This window comes from Arachis hypogaea, chromosome 9, assembly GCF_003086295.3.
Source record: "Arachis hypogaea cultivar Tifrunner chromosome 9, arahy.Tifrunner.gnm2.J5K5, whole genome shotgun sequence".
Classification (NCBI taxonomy): Eukaryota; Viridiplantae; Streptophyta; class Magnoliopsida; order Fabales; family Fabaceae; genus Arachis; species Arachis hypogaea.
Window position 1 is genome coordinate 49,119,851 of NC_092044.1, and position 18,622 is coordinate 49,138,472.

The 18,622-nt window shown below is 37.9% G+C and overlaps 1 protein-coding gene across 10 annotated transcripts; it reads left to right on the plus strand.

The window, feature by feature from the left end:
• The first annotated feature begins 1,961 nt into the window (after positions 1 to 1,961).
• Positions 1,962 to 7,087, plus strand: LOC112710937 (low-specificity L-threonine aldolase 1). 10 transcript variants are annotated; one of them, XM_025763424.3, is made up of 11 exons: positions 1,962 to 2,032; positions 2,453 to 2,495; positions 3,236 to 3,689; positions 4,377 to 4,488; positions 4,805 to 4,855; positions 5,057 to 5,128; positions 5,244 to 5,376; positions 5,455 to 5,507; positions 5,705 to 5,805; positions 6,365 to 6,431; positions 6,869 to 7,087. In XM_025763424.3, the coding sequence occupies exons 3-11, from the start codon at positions 3,247 to 3,249 to the stop codon at positions 6,905 to 6,907; spliced, it is 1,071 nt and encodes a 356-aa protein (XP_025619209.1). In that variant the 5' UTR covers positions 1,962 to 2,032; positions 2,453 to 2,495; positions 3,236 to 3,246; the 3' UTR covers positions 6,908 to 7,087. The 10 variants fall into 10 exon arrangements, with proteins under 10 accessions (XP_025619209.1, XP_072059056.1, XP_025619207.1 ...); XM_025763422.3 differs by having other exon boundaries at positions 2,010 to 2,319; XM_025763425.3 differs by having other exon boundaries at positions 2,010 to 2,319; positions 3,242 to 3,689.
• The last annotated feature ends 11,535 nt before the right edge of the window (positions 7,088 to 18,622 follow it).

Genomic DNA, 18,622 nt, shown 5'->3' on the forward strand with positions numbered 1-18,622 from the left:
TTTGGAAGAGAGGGGTGTGGAGGCGCGGATAAGCATCATGTGAAATGAGGAGACACGCTTAAAGCAAAACCCTTATTTCAACTTTTCCGATGGAATATTTTAAATTACAAACAAATTTTTCGTTGGTAATTATTTCCTACAAAAAAAAATATCATTTTTCCGACAGAATTATTGATGGATTCTTTCTTCTGTCTGTAGTTTATGCTAATTCATTTTTTTGTTTCCGACAAAAAATTCCTCGCAAATTTCGTCTGTATTTCTGTGGGATAAAATCTGTCAGAAATATTCGTCTGTAATAACTAGTTTTCCCCACTGCCTTCATTGTCTATGAAATTTGCTATTCGTCATCGTTGGTTATGGCGGGAAGCTCTCTCTCTCTCTCTCTCTCCCCCTCCCACCGCCTTCATTGTCTACGAAATTTGCTATTCGTCATCGTTGGTGATGGTGGGAAGCTTGTTGTTTTTTCTATCACTTCTATTTCATTATTCTTCTCTATTGTGTTGTGTTAGATTTATTTTTGCTTCTGCTGTATTGATTCCCGAAGAGGGAGATGATGGCGGCTGAAGAACATGGGAGCGGTGATGGTGGAGGAAAAGGGGATGGTGGTTGTGAAAGGGTAGAAATAGAATTTGAAAGGTTAAATGAGGGTGTTTTCGAAAAAAAAAATCTTATCAAAGTTTTAATTTTCGTCTAAAATATTTTAGTCTTATGTGTTTTCATTTTTTGGTAGTATTGAAGAGACTGAAATTTTAGGTATAAAAACTAAAATTATAGTTTTAGTTTCTAACCATTGAACATAATACTGAGTTCTAGTTCTCCGATATCAGTCGCGGTATTTATTACCAAACATTACCTAATATACACGCAATAATTTCTTTTATCGTCATTTCTCTCTATAAGGTGTTAAAATACTATCATGAGATAATAAATACATAAACTTTTTTATTATGAAAACATAAAAAAGAAACATAGTATTTAATTCTCTCTGTATTTTGGTCCTGTAAACAAAACTCAAACCCAACAATTTAGGTTTTCTGAAAAAAAGTGAAAAAAGTAAAGCACCAAAATTATTCACGAAAGATATGTTAACAATAGAAAAATATCCCCTAGAGTCAAAATAATTGGTTTATTTGATCATCAAATTTTGATGAATCTATGTAATAGTGTGAACATTATTCTTGTCCGTAACATGGCCTCTAATGAATAACCTTATATTCTTATTCTTTTGTAAGTAATTTTAGAATGACACATGACCTTCTCAGACATACTTTATGTAATCAATAATTTATACAATACCAAAACATATAGCAAGTATCCAATATATCTTTTCAATGTGTATTATGCGTATAAAAATATGCATATTTTAGTTTTTGTGTTGAAAAGTCTATTTTAGTTTATGCATAAACGTATTTGTATTATTATGTGTTAAAAATTTTGTTTATTTTAGATGAAAATATAATTTTTTATTTGAATTACTATATATTTGTGTTAAAAACATTTATATACTCATATTAAAATTACATACATTATACTAAAGAAGAATCTCTTTGAATATAAAAAATTAATAATTAAATGAATTATTATATATTTAAATATATTTATACATATTGTCTTATATATTTTGTAATAAAATAATTAATTACCAGAATAATAAATAATTTTACAACAAAGTAAACAGTATTTTTTAAATTTTTGTTTAAGTAATTTTAAGATCATTTTTAAACGTTCTCCTTATTAAATAAAGAGTTTTATATTTTTTATTAATTAAATAAATTTTTGTTCTTTATTTATTATAATTTATATTAATGATTCAAATTTAGAATTTTAGAATTGAAAATTGAAAATTTAAAATTTTTTTAATTATTAATAATAAATTAATTTTTAAAAAAACACCAAATTTTTATTTATTTATTTTTTTAATTTGAAATCATTAGCATCAGCCGTATCTTCGGCACCTCATTTGAAAGCTCTTGACATATTTTGGTGAGTCATCGTGACGCGACCTCGCTGTTCCTATCTCAACCACACTAAGGTTACTTACATGATCACAAAAAAACAAACACCATTATCAACTTTACTCTCTTTTTTTCTTTCTTTCTTCCCTTATTTCATGCCAAAATTATTACCATAAAAAGCTGCTGAATATTCAAATTATACTACAAAAAGTTCTAAAAACCAAAGTTTTTGTTACAGTATTTCACGGGCTATATATTTGATGTGTTGTTTCATTGCATGATTTATCACATTTTTTGTACCAATATTCCCTGCAAATACTCGAGTATCATAGTGTTTTTTTCTCTGATTCTTTTTAAACCTTAGGTACTGATTGGTTTAATTAATACATAAGGTTGTAAATTGTAATTAATAATCATCATATCCGTTACTGTTATGTCACTGTTATGTGAGAATTTGCAGCTTCTAATGATTTCTTGAATTTTGTTGCTGTTGATAGGGAAGAAAGCAAATTATTTCGATTCAGAGAAGGACTCGATCACGTAATTTTTTCTTTCTTTCCTTCTCTCTTTTTTTTTTTTTTTTTTTTTTTTTTTTTTTGCTGTTATACATAATTTTGTTTTATTTTTTTCATTTTCGGCTTGAATTTCATTGAGACTGTTTCAAAGATCACAGCATACCTCATATTTTTTCGGGAAAGATTTGATGCTTTTTTTCCTCGTTTTTTCTTTGTAGAATTGTTCAATTCAGCACCTAAATTCTTGGGAATTTTCACCAAGTTTCTTTTTAATTATTATTATTTTTTTTTAAATGAAAACGTGCGTTGCGGAGACTACTAGTACTACTGATACATGGAAAATGTGTGTGCGTCTGCAACTTGTTATTTTCTTTAATTTTTTGAATTCTAAACCAATCCAACAATGGTGGCGGAGAAATGTCCCTGTAAGCATGAATGACTTTACAGTTTTAATATGATGACTTTGTTTTGTTTTTTTTTTTTGGAAATTGGTGCGAAATTGAGAATTTTCTTGGTTTCCATGTGCATGGCCCTCCCTATAATGAAGGAATGGCACTAATCTCTTTCCGAATGTAATTAGAGTTGAGTATCTAAGGCCAACATTCGACACTTGTATAAGCAGACAAATGGGCTGATTGCTTGACCAGCCCATGTTGGTTATAGTGTGTTTCTACTTTCTACCACTATGCAACACCGTTATTGCGATTGAGATTGGCCATTTTTTCTTCATAAAGATATTTTCGAAGTTTTTAGATTGTTTTTCAGTTGCAGAGAAAATGGTAACCAGAACAGTGGACCTTAGATCAGACACAGTGACAAAGCCAACTGAAGCAATGAGAGCTGCCATGGCCACTGCTGAAGTCGACGACGATGTGCTCGGCTACGACCCTACCGCATTCCGCTTAGAAACCGAGATGGCGAAGAGAATGGGAAAGGAAGCAGCTCTTTTTGTGCCATCAGGGACAATGGGGAACCTCATATCTGTGCTCACACATTGCGATATTAGGGGAAGTGAGGTAATTCTTGGGGACAATTGCCATATCTTTATCTATGAGAATGGAGGGATTTCAACCATTGGTGGAGTGCATCCGAGGACGGTGAAGAATAATAGTGACGGAACCATGGACCTTGATTTGATTGAGGCTGCTATAAGGGATCCAAGCGGAGAGATAGTGTATCCAACCACTCGGCTTATTTGCTTGGAAAATACTCACGCAAAGTAAGCAACCCTTATTTCACATTTTTTGTTAAAAGTTTCTGATCAATGTTTACTTAATGGGACAAGGCTTTGTTTTTGGGTGTGTTCCTTGTTCACCGTGAGAGTGATCTTAATACCACAACAGATTAGATTTTCTACATCAATACTTATTTTTGCTGCATGCAGCAAATCAGGAAGAAAAAGTTACTTATTTATGATGTTAATTGCATAAGACCAAATAATTTTGAACACTTAAATTCTCGTATGCTGTCCCGACGCCTACTTTATTACCCTTGAATTTCAGTGTAGCCCCGACTCTAATGTTCAAATTCTTATTTTTCACCATTGGATTAGGTTAGGTCTCCATTGGACACTCAAGCTTTAATTATAGGTCTCAAATTCTAGTGTTCAAATATCATATATCACTGCGTCACAGATCTTTGTTTGCAAATAATTGTAACTTTCTTTCTTTTTAGGTATATTTTGATCCTTGTGGGAAGAACTGCTGTCTTTCTGTGTAGCCTTAATTGATTATTAGAAGATTTATTTTATTGCCCTGTTTAGTGTTTGCAATTTTTACAAGACATTAGAATGATAGTGTGCTTATGCAGTTTGCAGATATGTCTTTTGGTTTATGAAAATCCATTCCATTTCTAAATTGATTGAAATTTACAAAAGAATTGTGACTAATATCTTTCCTGAATGTAGCTCTGGTGGCAAATGTCTTTCAGCTGAATATACAGATCAAGTTGGAGAGCTTGCTAAGAAGCATGATCTGAAGCTTCACATTGATGGGGCCCGTATTTTTAACTCTTCAGTTGTAAGTAAATTGGTATTCTGTTCATGGTTTGTTGCTTTATAAGCTTAATAAATTACTGTATACATAGATCTTGATTAGAAAATGATCTTGTTTAACACTTTTTTGCATGATTGAGTAACTTGATTCTCTTGTTTAACACTTTTTCTTAGTGTTGGTCTGAGTTTTGAGAACAATATGATGCCTTTTACAATGTATCTAGTTGAGAGCTTTGTAGGTCCTGTCCTGTAATTTTTTGTTCCTTGTTCCTCATAGCTGCTACTGTATACTGGGTACCAACAAACATTGAATTTCTTAACAAAAAATTTTGGTTTTTCAGGCACTTGGGGTTCCTGTGGATAGGCTTGTCCGAGCAGCTGATTCCGTTTCGGTGTGATTTTCTTTTTCCTTTTCCTTTTTCCACATAGGATTCAGTATGGCTATTTGAACTGCACATTTTCATCTACCTTATTCAAGAAAGTTACACAGGACTGACCACTAATTTCAAATCAAAATTTTACTGTTATTTCTATACCATATTAATAAAAATTTAATAACCCTAACCAACCTATGATTCCTTTGAAAACATTAGGTTTGCCTATCCAAAGGTATAGGTGCACCGGTTGGATCTGTTATTGTTGGATCAAAGAGCTTCATTGCCAAGGTAATTCAATTCATTTCATTTTTTTCTTATAGTTTTGGATTGAAAGAAGGATTTAATATATATGCTATTGAAACGGTTTGAACTTGAAGTGTTTTTCTTTCTTTTTTTTTTTCAGGCTAGACGGCTGCGGAAAACCTTAGGTGGTGGAATGAGGCAGGTCGGTGTCATCGCCGCCGCAGCACTTGTTGCCTTGCAAGAAAATGTTGGAAAGCTGGAAAGTGATCACAAGAAAGCTAGACTTTTAGCTGGTAAATATTATCATACAAATTTTAATTATTTCCACATCAAGTGATCCCAAGAAAGCTATAACTTCCTCTTCATTTCAGATGGATTAAACGAAATGAAAGGACTGAGAGTGGATCCAGTGGAGACTAATATTGTGAGTATTACTATCTAGTGTAAAGTATCTTTGTTAGGATACCGAAACTGCTCTGTTTGTGCCAGTTTTGGACCATTATTTCAATTTCATCTTTCTATATCACAGCGTCATTGCACATAGGTTTTGTCTCGATATAACACTTGTCTTCTTTATATATCCTTATCTGAACAACTAACTCTTTTCTTTCGTGAGGCTAGGTATATGTTGAAATTGAAGAGGGTTTGCACATATCAGCAGGAAAGATAGTCAAGAACTTGGAAGAACGTGGTATCCTTGTGATGGATGCTAGCCCATCAAGGTTTAATTCTTCCTTCAACAACATTCAGTCTGTTATAAATAATCGAAATAATTGTTAACTTCAAAATAATACTGTTTTGATTTGTATATTTCTTAATTAATACCTCTTTATTTGTGTCCAAATGTGTGAAGTTAGAAACCATGGCGCAGATCTTCTCTCATTTTTTCAAAATTTTCAACGTGTTATCGTTGAATACATCTGATATGATAGTACTTCATATGTTAACGAATTCTGGCTTGGCATTAATACTAAAAAGCAGGGGCTGCATTTTCCCTAAGCTTAAGAGTTCAATGAGATGTTAAAATATATTTTCATGTTTGACAATATACATATTGTATTTTCCTTATCAAATTAGATTAACGGATGAACTTACATTGAGTTCTCCCAAGAATAGCTTATATTATACCATGGTACTCCTTCATTTGTCTTGCTACTCCCACATAATTATTGTTTATGAGAAATAAACAAAGATATCCATATCATCTATTCCACACTATATGGGGAGTATTTTTATTTGATAGGGCAAGAAGCTAATGACAGTGTTTGCGTTTTGTTTCAGAATTAGGATTGTCCTCCACCACCAAATTTCAGCAAGTGATGTGCAATATGCCTTGTCATGCTTTCAGGTGATGAATATTGAATAGAAGTAGATGCTATGTTTATATACTTTGTTATTTAACTTGCATTTGTCTTGTACTGAGACAAGGTCTAAAAGTTACATTTCAACGTTTGAATTATGAAAATTCACCGTATTAATGTTTGATATAATTTTTAAAATTAATTTGTAACTTTTTGAAAAAGTTATTTATAATGTTTATGAAGAAATTAAAAAAGTGATTTCTTCTCTTCTAAAAGTTGTCTATCACTTTTTTAAAATAAATACTTTTGTGACTAAAAATCCAAATACAATAATTTATTTATAAATTATTTTTAATATAAGTTTTTATATTTTAAGTTTTTTTTTTATAAAAAATTTCCTAATTAAGTTATTTATCTAAATTGTATCTGACTCTCTTAGGATATGACTATGTGAGACTGATTCTATTTTTGTTAATTGTTGCAGCATGCTGTTAAGGGAGGGCAAAGTGAAAATGGCAACTAGTGGAAGAAAAATTTGAATTTGGCAATTAATCGATAAAATTCTATTCAATTGCATTTCATATCTGTTGTTGTATTTGTTTTTTTTTTTTTTTGTATTTTCTTTAATGTACCCAAAAGACAAGGAATGGATTATTACCTTGGTACCTTCTTGATGTGTTCCTGCTATGAAGAAGTTTGATAATTGGTAAGTGCATCCTGGAATATTTTCTTCTATACATAATTGTTACGTGAGTAACTTGAGATAGGTAGATTGGACTTGAAAGATTGGTCCAAACGTCAGTAGAAGGTCGTCTCTGACTTGGTTCATGTTTGGGAGCTGTCGTCTGAGTTGTGTATGTGAAAGAATGGGGGGTGTTACCTGCAAAGACACTCCGATGCCTAAGTCAGCAAGGGGTTAAACAGGTTTAGAATATATTGGAACTTAGTGATACCTGAGGGGTGTCACTGTATTTATAGTGGTGATCCAATAACCACTATTGGAGTAGTCCCACTTCTAAATGTGGATAACCGCCCCTTTATCTTAGGGTGGTTGGGATATTGCTTCTGAAAGTGGGCTGATAAATTTTAGGGGCAGTTACTTATTTGAATGAGTATTATCTGCCAGCTTATGTCTAGCTCGACCTCTTTGGGGAGGAGCCTATGTCGAGCCCGACTTCTTTAGACGAGGTCGGGTGGGTGGTGAAAGCCAATCTTTGGATTGGGCCTTTTTGGCTTATTTGGATCTGGGTCATAGTGTGGGGCAAGGTATGAACAGTGCCCCTACTTGAGTCTGATCTCTTTTATTATGGGTCGGATTTGAGTACTAATTGAACTCGGGGTTGTTCAAGTCGGAACCGACGTGATTTTTAGTTTGAAATCGACGTGATTCTAGGCTTCTCAACCGTCGTGTCTAATCAAACGTCGCATCCGTTTGGGGTTTCGCATTTACACGTGGGGGCAGTTACATTGGTAACGGCGCGTTTCTTTAATGACTGCATCGTTTTACTATTGTGCCCCTGGTGTGTTATAAATACTTTTTCATCTCTTTCCTCTGTTTTCTTTCGTCTTCGAAGTTCTTTGCTTGCACTTCTCACTCATTCAAAAGAATTTTCCTTTAGCCTTCCTCTTTGGGTGCTTCGTCGTTGCTGTGACTACTTCTTCTCAAGTCTACAGAGAAAGGTTATCCTTTTCTTCATCTTCTTTTATCATTTGTGTGACACTTTATCTCTGGGCTTTGTGTGTTTTGAGGTGTTTTTTCCTGCTTTCCTACTACTTCTTTGTTTGCATTGTGAGGCGTTGGCATTTGTTGTTGTTGTAATCTGGTGGTTCTTTTTTCTTGCTTTGCTTTTGGGAAAGGATTCGTTTAGACTTTGGGAGCCCTGTGTTTTTAATGATTTTCTTATTTTTCTTTGTAGGTCTTATTGCTTTTATATCTTCCTCCTAGTTGTTAGAAAAAATGTCTTCCCGTGTCACTGAGATCCTTTCGAGATGGGTAGATGATTCTGTTTTTGAGGAGAAATTTTTAGTAGACACTGACTACTTTACTGAACTTCGCATTCACTATAGGATCTGTAGTTCAGAGGCCGATGAGTCTAAATACGAGTTGGTGGCCCCAGGTTCTGAAGACCGAGTTTGTTGTGGGAGGGTTGCTGATTTTGACCCTGACTTTTTCTTTATATATGATTGTCTTTTTACCCGCCTGGGGGATTCCTTCCCCTTTTCTGGTTTTGAAATAGAGGTACTGTCGCACTGCCAAGTTGCTCCTTCTCAACTCCACCCCAACTCTTAGAGTTTTATGAAAATTTACCAACTTGTTAGCCGAGAGATAGATTTTCTGACTTCTTTAAAGATCTTTTTCTATCTTTTCCATCTGACCAGACCATTTAGCGCTCAGATTAATAAACAACAGTGGGTATCCCTCCGAGCCATTCAGGGTCAGAAGGTCTTTTCAATCTTTGATAAATCTTTCCACAACTTCAAAAACTTTTTTCTTAGGGTCTAGGCCGTAGAGGGCCACCATCCTTTTTTCTTGAGTGATAACCATGAACCCTGATTTTCTCTTTATTGATTGGAGGCCTCCCCTGATGAGAAGTATGGTCTGGAGGATTTGGACGAGGTTAAGGAGGTCATTGTGGGATTTTTTCGAGAGCCTTAGGGAAGGGCTCCCCATCTGGATACAAAGAAATTTCTTCTGGGTTCTCCAAGCTTTGTGCGGATCAAACTAGGTAGTTTTTCTTTTTTGTAGTTGTTTCTGAAAATTTTCGACTTATATTTTCTGATTTGTTAGTTGATTCACTTTTTGTCTTTCCCTTTCGGAGATGGTGAAGAGCGACTCCAGTGCTTCCTACCAGAAAGTCCTGAAGGCTAAGAGGAGGGCTCGCGCCCGAGCTAATGCAGCTAGAGTCGGGGCTATTGGCGTTCCTCCGCTTTCTCCTCATGATTTGGGAACCTCCTCTCACCCTGTTTTGGTAACCACTGCCATTGCTTCTCCTCTTCCTTCTCCTATCCCCCAGTCTGACCTCCCTCCGAACTTGAAAAAAAGAAATGCAAGACCTCGGAGTCTGGCTCTTCTTCTTCTGGAGAGGCCAACTTTGATGGTCCCAAATTCGTTCGGAAGCACATCTTTTCTCATAGCCAAATTGCTATGGATGATGCTTCCCTTCGAAATCATCTTTAAATTTTGGTTCGGTGGGGGGGGGGGTGTTCGAACTGCTGGAGTCTGCACTGCTTTTCTTGATATTTTGGACAAAACTCCTTTGAGTACTTTGGAGCCTTCTCAAAAAATTGTGGAAGAGCTTTAGGGGAGGATTGTCCTTTATCAAGAAGAGGAGAAGAAACTTCAGGGGGAGGTTGCCTGGCTGAAGGAGGAACTGACCCGGCTTTAGGAGAGGGAGAAGAAGCTAATCGGCCAGTGTGCCATGGCGGAGGGTCTGAAGGAAAAGACGGAGCAAAACTATGACAGGGTCTTCTCTGAAAATATTGATCTTCAAAGGCAGTTGGAGTCTAATCGAGAAGCTTATCAGGAGCTGGAGGACTCGATTGTGGAGAGCTTAGAGGAGGCTTGAAGGGTGTTCAAGGAACAGGTCGGAGTTATCGCTCCTGACTTAGACCTTTCTCCTCTCCATCCCTACAAGATCGTTGTTGATGGAGCTATTGTCTCCCCTCCTCGTCCTGAGACAGACTCCAAGATGAAGACTCGCGGGCAAAGGATGGTTGAGTCTCCTCCTCATGAGGAGCAACAAGAGGGGCCCCTGCCGAGTTCTTTAGAGGTTTCGACTTCAGCTACCGATGACATTACTCCAACTTCCTCCGTTGCAAACCCAAGCGCCCTTCCTCTTGGTGATTCCAATCCTTTTTCCAATTGATTTTGGCTATTTGGGGCCCGACTTGTGGGCTCCCTTTGAACAATTTATCTTTTTATATGTTTGTTGTGATGGTTCCTGATTTTTTTGGCCTTTTGGTCATTAACAAAATATGTTACTTGGTTGGTTGCCCCTTTTGAATAAGGGCTTTTTACGAAATATTTTTTGCGCGTGCGTGCCTTGTTGTGAATTTTTGTGAGATTTTTATGAAAAAACCTGTTGAAAAAATCTTTTTTACTAGGTGGGCTGTTTTTGTCTAAGTTACCGTAAGGTTTTTTCAAAGATTTGAGGCAGCCTTTGCCTTTGAGGGATTTTTCCTATCTCTTTTATATTCCTCACATATTCAATTTTTGCTTATTGAATTGTTTTCATGACTTAGGTTATTCTTGCGATGCATATTGATTTTTCTCGAGTTTTCTGACTAGTAGGTCGTTTAGTGATAATATTCCTGAGTTATTATAATCGTCTTCATAACCTCTTTATACGACTTGTACATCGTCATTTTATCCTGTCGACCACTTAGGTCGGGCATGGGATTTTCACATTTTTTCCAGCATAAATTGGTGCGTTTCATAGAACAATAATGGCAATAATGGAATTATAAAGAGACAGAATAAAATCTTTATTTGATGGAGGTAACTTTTGATCTTAGCTACTAAGGGAATTTTAACACTTATTGACCCTTAGCCTCCACTTTAATGCCTCATTAAAATCGTTTCAAGAAAATCCTTTTTTGGGAAAAAACCAAGAAGTCGGGAAAAAGAGTACATCAGGGAGTGGAGTTCACTTCTAATTATAATACCTCCTCATGTTGCAAGCATGCCACAACCTTGGGAGCTCGGCATGACTCAAGTCAGTTACTTTGTAAAATCCTTTTTCTAGGATTTCACTTATCTTATATGGCCCTTTCCAATTAGCAGCAAGTTTTCCTTCACCAAAATGTGATCAAGAGATCAAAAGATGATCAAAGGATCCCAGCATCCAAGATGATAAATTCCAAAAGATCATCCAAGGATGTCTAATACAATAGTAAAAAGTTCTATTTATACTAAACTAATTACTAGGGTTACAAAAATAAGTAAATGATGCAGAAATCCACTTTCGGGCCCTCTTGGTGTGTGCTTAGGCTGAGCATTGAAGCTTTCACGTGTAGAGGCCTTCTTTGGAGTTAAACGCCAGTTTGTAACTTGTTTCTGGCGTTTGACTCTAGCTTGCAACTTGTTTCTGGCGTTTAATGCCAGAATAGGGCAGAAAGCTAGCGTTGAACGCTAGTTTGCATCGTCTAAACTCGGGAAAAGTATGGACTATTATATATTGCTGGAAAGCCCTAGATGTCTACTTTTCAGCGCAATTGAGAGTGCACAATTTGGGTTTCTGTAGCTCCAAAAAAATCCATTTCGAGTGCAGGGAGGTCAGAATCTAACGGCATCAGTAGTCCTTTTTTCAGCATCTGAATCAGATTTTTGCTCAGGTCCCTCAATTTCAGCCAGAAAATACCTAAAATCACAGAAAACACACACAAAATCATAATAAAGTCCAGAAATGTGAATTTTGCTTAAAAACTAATAAAAATATATAATGAATCTCACAATATCAGTGAAACTTAGTCCCAATTAGATGAGCGGGGCTAGTAGCTTTTTGCTTCTGAACAGTTTTGGCATCTCACTTTATCCTTTGAAATTCAGAACGATTGGCATATATAGGAATTCAGAATTTAGATAGTGTTATTGATTCTCCTAGTTCAGTATGTTGATTCTTGAACACAACTACTTTATGAGTCTTGGCCGTGGCCCTAAGCACTTTATTTTCCAGTATTACCACCGGATACATAAATGCCACAGACACATAACTGGGTGAACCTTTTTAGATTTTAACCACTCAGTCTCAATCTTTTCACTTGGACCTTCATGACACAAGCGCATGGTTAGGGATAGCTTGATTTAGCCGTTTAGGCCTGGATTTTATTTCCTTGGGCCCTCCTATCCATTAATGCTAAAAGCCTTGGATCCTTTTTACCCTTGCCTTTTGGTTTAAAGGGCTATTGGCTTTTTCTGCTAGCTTTTTCTTTTTCTTTCTTTCTCTTTTTTTGCCATTTTTTTCGCTAATTTTTTTTCACTGCTGTTTCTTGCTTCAAGAATCAATTTCATGATTTTTCAGATTATCAATAACATTTTTCTTTGATCATCATTCTTTCAAAAACCAACAATTTTAACATTCATAAACTTCACTATAAAAAATATGCACTGTTCAAGCATTCATTCAAAAAATAAAAAGTATTCCCACCACATCAAAATAATTAGACTAATTTCAAGATAAAATTTGAAATCCAAGTACTTCTTGTTCTTTTGTAATTAGGCATATTTTATCATGTAAGAGAGGTGAACGATTCATGGAGTTATTCATAACTTTAAGACATAGACACTAGACACTAATGATCATGTAATGAAGACACAAACATAGATAGCACATAAAGCATAAAAATTGAAAAATAGAAAAAATAAGAACAAGGAAATTAAAGAACGGGTCCACCTTAGTGATGGCGGCTAGTTCTTCCTCTCGAAGGTCCAATGGAATGCCTAAGCTCTTCTATGTCTCTTCCTTGCCTTTGTTGCTCCTCCCTCACAGCTCTTTGATCTTCTCTAATCTCATGGAGAATGATGGAGTTCTCTTAGTGCTCCACCCTTAGTTGGTCCATGTTGTAACTCAAGCCTTCCAAAGAGGTGTTGAGTTGCTCCCAATAGTTGTGTGGAGGAAATTGCATCCCTTGAGGCATCTCAGGAATTTCATGAGGAATTTCCTCATGCTCTTGTTGAGGTCCATAAGTGGGCTCTCTTGTTTGCTCCATCCTTTTCTTAGTGATGGGTTTGTACTCTTCAATGAGGATGTCTCCTTCTATGTCAATCCCAGCCAAATTGCATAGATGACAAATGAGATGAGGAAAGACTAACCTTGCCAAGGTGGATGACTTGTCAGCCACCTTGTAGAGTTCTAGAGGTATGATCTCATGAACTTCCACTTCCTTCCCAATCATGATACTATGGATCATGATGACCCGATCCATAGTTACTTCAGATCGGTTGCTAGTAGGAATGATGGAGCGTTGGATGAACTCCAACCATCCTCTAGCCACAGGCTTAAGGTCCGATCTTCTCAATTGAACTGGATTGCCTTTTGAGTCTCTTTTCCATTGAGCTCCTTCCGCACATATGTCCATGAGGACTTGGTCCAACCTTTGATCAAAGTTGACCATTCTAGTGTAGAGGCGTACGTTTTCTTGCATTATTGGAAAGTGGAACGCCAACCTTACATTTTTCGGACTGAAATCTAAGTTTTTCCCCCAAACCCTTATAAGCCAATTCTTTGATTCGGGTTCATACTTTGATCATGGTTCCTAGTGATCCATGCATTAGCATAGAACTTTTGAACCATTAAGATTTTGACTTGTTGAATAGGGTTGGTGAGAACTTCCCAACCCTTTCTTCGGATCTCATGTCGGATCTCCGGATACTCATTTTTCTTGAGCATGAAAAGGACCTCAGGGATTACCTTTTTCTTGGCCACAACTTCATAGAAGTGGTCTTGATGGACCTTTGAGATGAATCTCTCCATCTCCTTTGATGCGGAGGTGGAAGCTTTTGCCTTCCCTTTCCTCTTTCTAGAGGTTTCTCTGGCCTTAGGTGCCATAAATGGTTATGAAAAAACAAAAAGCAATGCTTTTACCACACTAAACTTAAAAGGTTTGCTTGTCCTCGAGCAAAGGAAGAAAGAAAGAAGGGAAAGAAGTAGAAAATGGAGGAGATGGAGGGAGATAGTGAATTCAGCCAAGGGGGTATAAGGTGTTTGTGATGTGTGAAAATGAAGGAGTGAAGAGGGGTATATATAGGGAAAGAAAAAGAGAGTGGCCGAATGGAATTGGGTGGGTTTGGGAGGGAAAAAAGTATTTGAATTTGAAAGTGAGGTAGGTGGGGTTTTTGGGGAAGAGATATGGATGTGATTGGTGAAGAGAATATAGGGAAGTGGATAGGATTTGATTGGTGAATGGTGTTTTGGGTAGAGTGTTATAGAGTTGTGTGAGGGGGAGAGAGAGAAAGAGGTGGGGTAGGTGGGGATCCTGTGGGGTCCACAGATCCTGATGGGTCAAGGATTTCTCATCCCGAACCATTATAAGCCAATTCTTTGGATTCGGGTTCATACTTTGATCATGGTTCCTAGTGATCCATGCATTAGCATAAAACTCTTGAACCACAGAGAAATAAACACACAAGAATAAAATAATTATGGTTAAATAATGTAACCATGCATAAAGGCTCAAATTTTCACAGGTTGTGTGTTCTTTAGCTCAAAAATCATGTTCCAAATACAACTTCAAGCAATTTTAACATAAGAGTTTTGATTAAAATTAGTGAAATTTTGTTCCAAAGATAGCTTTTTAGAAGAAACTTATTGTCTTTTCAATCAAGTAAAGCATGCATGCAACTAACCTATTACTATGCAATTTATCCTATTCTATAAAAGAAAGAAAATCTAACTAAAATATCCTAATTTATTGGTGCTAGGGAAGAGAAATTACCTCCGAAAGTCAGGTACTGACCGACCTCCCCACACTTAAGGCTTTGCACCGTCCTCGGTGCCATCTGTCAGGAACAGTGGTGGGCTGGTGGCAGTGTCTCCACAGTCGGGGCCATCATGGCTCCCTGTGCTGGTGAAGGAAGTGGAGTCCGGAGTGCCTGGATTGTCATCGGGTCTGTGATTGCCTGTGAGGAGCTCCTTGAGGTAGTTGAAACGGCGTTGGTTGCGGCGCTCTCAGAGCTTGGCTTTCTTTTCGTGTGCTTCCAACCGCTTCAGTATTTGATGCAGCAGCTGGCTAGTAGATGGGGGAGGAGCTGTAGCATCCTCTGTGGACTGGCTAGTAGTGGCAAGTTGTGGCCTGAGATATCTCCCGTTAGGGACATACTGATCATCCCGTGGAAGAATGACTTTGGTGTCTCCAGCTCTGTAGGATGCTCCGACTGCTGAGATAAGATCAAAGACCAATGCGGGGAAAGGTAGGTTGCCCGCAATCTGCACATGTTTCATAGCATTCCGGATATGTCTCGGTAAATTAAGAGGCTGGTCTGTGAGGATGCACCATAGTAGAACGGCCATGTCTGCTGTGAAGGAGGACTCATGAGTACTCGGAAAGACGTAATGGGACATAATCTGTGCCCATACGTGAGCCTCTAAGGTGAGTGTAGAAGCTGAGATTCCCTTAGGACGGGAACGATGGTATCCGAAGATCCATTTACTGCCAGGTCAAGCGATAACTCTGAGAACAGCGTCCCAGTCAAAGGTGTATGCCTGGCGCTTGATTGCGGCTTTCTGAAAGGCGTCCAATCCTTATGGAGCAGGTGGGTGATCTAAGGCTTGCTGTATGGCCTCTTCTGTAATGGGGACTTGCTTTTGGCGTAAATAGATGGACTGCAGAGGCGGCAGGTGGAAGTTGGAGTAGAACTCAACAACCCAAGAAAGATTAACCTGTCGTGGCTGTCTCTGTAAGAATCCCCAATGTCTTTGTGCAATTTGTGGCTCAACAAATTCAGCGATACGAGGCAAAAGGATAAGAAGGTGTTCATTGTTGTAATTTCGAGCTGCTAGAATAGGAAACATCTGCTCACAGTAGTGATTTGAAAATCGTGCAGTGTCCTTGGCTGGGAAGGCTCTCTCATTTTCATCAACCTTGATAATCCTTTTAATTCTTTTTGTTGAGGGCTTGACTGCAGTTGAAGAAGGTCCTGCCACTAATGCTCTCTTCGTTCCCTTCCTTGCTATGGGTTTAGGGGTAGCTTTCTCTTTGCCATTCTTAGTGGCCATTCTGAAAAAGGGAAGAGAAAGTAAGTTAAATCCGAAGAAATAAAACAAGGAAGGGGAAAGAGTGAGTGAAAATCAGTGCACGGTAAAGATGAATGAAATAAACACATGGTCATGACAACATGTGAAAAGATCAAGAAAGGGAATAGAATAAGTGCACGATAGGGAAGTAGATGCAAGATGTTTATTGGCATGCCGGCAAGGGCATGAGTAGCATAGATCAAGCATCACTTCGTAACAAACTATCACGTTTGTACTGGCAATTAAATTCAGTTAATAAAATAGTAAAGGGAATATGTGAAAAACATGCTTTGAATAGTAAGAAGTATAATAGAGAAGTGCATAATGCCATATGGGCTTTTTCACAAACACATAGCATGCATGGTAAATAAGTTATAAAAAGTATTAAAGCAAACATGCAAGCAACCCTTTAAAGAAAATAATATATAATTGCCAAATATATAATGAGGAATAAGGACTCAAATAAATTTCTAACACCATGTAAAAAGGAAAGAGAAGAAAGGAAATATGGATAATGAAAAAAAAGAAAAGAAAAGAAAATAACATATAAAATAAGAAGAATGATGGAAAAGGAAGGAGGGAAAAAGAAAATAAAACCTTGTTAATGGAGGTGAGAGAGAGAGAGTGTGTGAAAGGTGAGATAGAAGGAAGAAAGGAGAAGGAAGAAATAAGGAGGGAAAAGAAAAATTAGGATTTGGAGGAGAGAAAGATAAGATATTTTGGCAATTTTGGTTGAGCTGTGCGGTGCAGGCGACGCGGCCGCGTGGGGCACGCGTTCGCGTGATTGCGCTTTAATTAGTTGACATGGTCGCGTCGGTCACGTGACTCATGTTATGCTTCTGGCGCGAGTACAGCCTCGCACCTGCACAACTCTCTGTTCAAATTGATATATTTGCCGAATTTGGGGTGACGCGATCGCGTAGGGCATGCGATCGCGTGAGTGGGCTTCAGAAGGGATGACGCGGATGCGTCAGCGACGCGGTCGCGTGATAGGGTTGGTGCGTCCAGCACCATTCCAGCACCACTCTCGCACAATATTTCATTGTGCACCCCTGTTTACGTCGAAAATCAGGGCACGCGGCCGCGTGGGGCACGCGGTCGCGTGGGTGGGCATTATCCCCATGTGACGCGGACGCGTCAGCGACGCGGTCGCGTGGGACGATTTGTGCCACTGGCACGCCTCCAACCATGCTCCAGCGTGACTCTCTGTTCGTTTTATATTTTTTCCCCTCTCCTTGCGACGCGGACGCATCGCTGATGCGGTCGCGTCGCGTGGCATTTTTTTTATGCAAATGCAGATGCACGAAATGTGCTGATAAAGAGAAGAGTTATTAAATAGAAAAACTAAAAAGAAAAGAACGATCATACCATGGTGGGTTGTCTCCCACCTAGCACTTTGCTTTAACGTCCGTAAGTTGGACGCTCCATTAGCTCAATCTTCTACCATGTGGGGATCTTCCAAGAGGAAGATCTCAAGCTCTTTGTTTTTCTGCATCTTCTCGCCATGGTACAGCTTCAGACGTTGTCCATTAACTTTGATAAGTTCAGAGCTTGAAGGATGGCTTAGGTGATAAACTCCATATGGTTTGGCCTTCTCTACTCTGTATGGACCTTCCCATCTTGATCTCAACTTGCCTGGCATGAGCCTCAGTCGAGATTTGTAAAGGAGGACTAAATCCCAGGTTGGAACTCTTTGCTCTTGATGTGCTGATCATGTACAACCTTCATCTTCTCCTTGTATATTCTTGAGTTCTCATAAGCTTCTAGGCGAAGGCTTTCCAGTTCTTGCAGTTACAACTTCCTTTCAGCTCTGGCTTTCTCAATTCCCATGTTGCACTCCTTGACTGCCCAAAAGGCTTTGTGCTCTACTTCAACTGGGAGATGATAAGCTTTTCCATAAACTAAGCAGAAAGGACTCATCCCAATGGGTGTTTTATATGCTGTCCTATATGCCCATAGTGCATCTTGTAGCCTGGTGCTCCAGTCTTTTCTATGAGGTTTGACTATCTTCTGCAAGATACGCTTTATCTCTCTGTTTGACACCTCGGCTTGCCCATTGGTCTGAGGATGGTATGCTGTTGCAACCTTATGAATTATCCCATGCTTCTTCATTAATCCTGTTAGTCTCCTATTACAAAAATGGGTGCCTTGATCGCTCACGATTGCTCGTGGTGATCCAAAGCGGCAAATAATATGGTTTCTCACAAAGAAAACAACAGTGTTAGCATCATCAGTGTGGGTAGGAATTGCTTCCACCCATTTGGAAACGTAATCCACAGCTAACAATATATAAAAATAACCATTAGAATTTGGAAACGGACCCATGAAGTCAATGCCCCAAACATCAAAAATTTCACAAAAAAGCATGATTTGTTGAGGCATCTCATCCCTCCTGGATATATTACCAAATTTTTGGCATGGGAGACAAGATTTACAAAACTCAGCAGCGTCTCTAAAAAGAGTAGGCCACCAGAATCCACAATCTAAGATCTTTCTAGCTGTTCTTT